The 3,288-nt window shown below is 41.3% G+C and overlaps 1 protein-coding gene across 1 annotated transcript in view; it reads right to left on the reverse strand.

Annotated features, from left to right (window-relative positions):
- Positions 1–3,288, reverse strand: part of SLC9A9 (solute carrier family 9 member A9) — a 574,234-nt gene that overhangs the window by 524,560 nt on the left and 46,386 nt on the right. The window contains exon 6 of the mRNA XM_023512997.1: positions 2,024–2,100. Within this exon, the coding sequence (XP_023368765.1) occupies positions 2,024–2,100 (77 nt within the window). The remainder of the gene's footprint in view (positions 1–2,023; positions 2,101–3,288) is intronic.

A 3,288-nucleotide genomic window follows, 5' to 3' on the forward strand; every position in this document is an offset into this window, starting at 1 on the left:
AAAAAAAAAAAAAGATTTCCCCTTTGCACAACCACTAACACTATTCATGATTTCCCTAGACAAGGTCTTAAAATATTTAATAGATCTATCCCTTCTCCTTCTTAATGACCCACATTACGAAGGCACCCCACAAGTTTGTGTCACTCAGAATATACCCAGTTCAAACGAAGAACAGAGTTCTAAAAGTTTTCTCGGGAATGCACTTTTATTCAAATCACTTTCCAACTCATCTACTTAAACTCAGTCAAATAAAGGACACATTGATGGGCTCCCACTTAATGGGCACAATGTAGGGGTATAGGGCACACTTTTAGGAGTGGGACACAACTACAAGAGGGACTTTGCCTAATAAATGCAAATATTGTGACCTGCTTGGTTGTATCTTCACATTAACCTGAAATTTAAAAAAGTTAAACAATACAACAGTGTATGAAATAATATTTAAAAGAAGGACACAGGACAACAATAAAGATTGGCAAATTCTATAATTTGGCACCATCATCCAAGAGTTTGGAATTTGGAGCCGTTATAAATTTCAGATCCCCCTATTATAGAACTGCTACCATCAGTCTTTGCCATAAACAAAGGAACATTGGTTGCAGCACACACGTCTGAGAGCCCTCTGTCCATGTAGAGAGGGCTGTGTGGGGATATATGGGAACTTAAGAGAAATTGCTAAAAGATAAGGGCAATGGCACGACCAGCTGTGTCAGGAGCCAAAGCTCTGAATTCGTCTTGACCAGGGCCCTGCTTCCCAGAGGTGGGAGGACTGAGCCAATTAACAAGCATTTCAAGAGTTCTCGCCTTCAGAATTAGGGGCTTTAATTACACAGATCTCTGAGGCCCCTGCCAGTTTTGAAATGGGAATGTCTAAATTTTGCACACTCACAGAACAGAAAAGTGCCCCCTCACCCCTGCAAACATGCTTGAGAAGGATCAAGTACCTAGTGTCTCTCAGGTCACTCAGTTCAAAGGCCACGTGGATGTCCAGACATGGCGTGTCCCTGATTTACACTCATGTAAGCCTCTACTTTCAGGGGCTAAAGGCTTTAGCTTCCTCACTCCCTTAACCATGCTGGATATTTTCATATAATGTAGCCCAAATTATTCTAGACTCAACTCAGAATATTCAATGTAAAATACCCCAGCTTTACAGGTAAAATAAAGATCCCACCTGACCCCTCCTTCAATTGACATGCACTAACCAATCATAAAAGAGGGCTGGAAGCATGGCCAGCGTGTGTTTTAGCACCACTTTCTAATGTTAGAGTTATAATCACTGCATGCAGTAAAAATCAAAGGGAGAGCTAACTATATCAGACAAGTTAAGACGTTTATGTCATACAGTCATCCCAGCTGGAGGTTTAATGCACTGGGTAGGATTATAAGTGAATTGGATTGGCATCTCCATTCACACCACATTTTGCTTTGTGATGAGCTGCAGGCCAGTCTGTATAGTTTGACTTATGGCTCAGTAGCATAAGCAAGGAAATATGATGAGGAGGAAAACAAGTCTGCACTCTACAGGGTATTGAGCAAAAAGCCATCCAGGCCTTAAATAGCTCTGCTGATATTTGACCTTGTAGGTTCTAGACTGCTCTCTCTATATTTTCCACAGGAAGAAAACCCTTGACAGATAGTTACTAGCGTACCTCTGTCAAATACAGGTAGAGTCTTGAGAAGAAGATGGGGAAAGAACTCAACAGGCCTGTCTGTATTACCCAAACAAGAAAAAGAACACAATGTGATTCACAGAGCTCAAGCCAACCACATTCCCCAAGCCGGAAGTAGTCCAAGACTCACAGAGAAAATCCCCAAATCCTCTAGTTTGCTTTGATTTGAAGCCTTATGTGTGTCAGAAGATGTGTATGCCTTGGAATTAAGTCATAAAAATGTTCAAAGATGTGATGTACTGGGAAAATAGACAATTATTTAGCCAGCATGAATCCAGAAAGTGTGAGATACCTCTCACAGATCACAGCCCCCAGAGCCTCCTGGAAAGAGAGTTCCACATGTCACTTACCCTATGACAATACAGGAGATGGCAGTTCCCAAGAAGGCATATGTCAAAATAGATCCTAAGTTTTGAAAAAAGTGTCTCTGGGGAGAAAGAAATTAGAGTACATCAGCTTTTTTTCTTAGTGCAACAGAAAATAAAAATTAACGTGTGCCTCAGACAGGCCCTTCCTTCTCTCCTAGGTGAATCCTAGTTTTGGAGCCTCATTCCTGGTCTTATTCTATTGATAGAGGCTTAGATGATTTACATTGCAAAGGATGGGGGTGGGGGGAAGGCAAGAAACAGAAAAAACCTTCCTCTGGAAGGTGATTTGGAAGGGATGGAGGAGCCAACTGCCAGGACTGGCTGGACCTGGGAGGAAGCGGGTAGATGACGGCTATGAGGTGCTGGGGTCAATTAACGGCCGTTTTATTGTAAGTGCAGCTCCTTTAGCATTTACAGATACACGTTCTAAGAAATCTAAGTTGTCTCTTGACTTGTATTGGATGTCTGACTTCTCTGACTTTTATATGTATTCTGAAAGTGATGAGATCAAAACTTTAAGACCTATAACAATTCATTTTATTTTAATGAATCAGCCCAAAACGACTCCTAATGTTGGGGCTGGTGATGAGCAAGGATGACCTGAGTGAATCCAGCCTCCTAAGTCTATTCACATGCTGCTGCCAGAAAACTCCCAGTTCTTTCAATGGGCGCTGAGTAGCCAGAAGTGACAGCAGGAGGGAGCCTGGTGTACAAGAGAAAATCAGGCTGCAGCGATCACGCCACCTGCTGCAGAGCATGACTGGTTAAAGGGACGGGAGCCCCAGGAATCTCTCAGGGAAGGAGATGAGCAGCAGAAGAGCGGCCACATTACCTCCATGTCTCAAAACCCGGACAGGCCACAGTCTCCCTCTGTAGCTCGGGGAATGTGATCACCGAAATTCTTATGTGAATTATAATATGCAACATGTGCAGAGTCAGGCTGAGTCTAAATATTGTCAGATAAGGGCATAGAAACTTCAAAACTAGATTTTCTCTCTCTGAGTAACAACGTCATTCTTCAGTTTTCACTGTGACAGATAAATTCAACATTAACCAGCGATCTCTGGTTATAGTCAACTAGAATAACACCATCCAATAGAAATATAATAAAAGTTACACATGTTATTAAAAATTTGTTACTGGCCACTTTTTAAAAAAAAGATGAAATGCATTGTGATAATATGTCCATTAATCTACTATATCTGAAATATTATCATTTCTATATTAAATCAATATAATACATTATT

Source organism: Otolemur garnettii, unplaced genomic scaffold (assembly GCF_000181295.1).
Source record: "Otolemur garnettii isolate 467f Iridium unplaced genomic scaffold, OtoGar3 scaffold00032, whole genome shotgun sequence".
Taxonomy (NCBI): domain Eukaryota; kingdom Metazoa; phylum Chordata; class Mammalia; order Primates; family Galagidae; genus Otolemur; species Otolemur garnettii.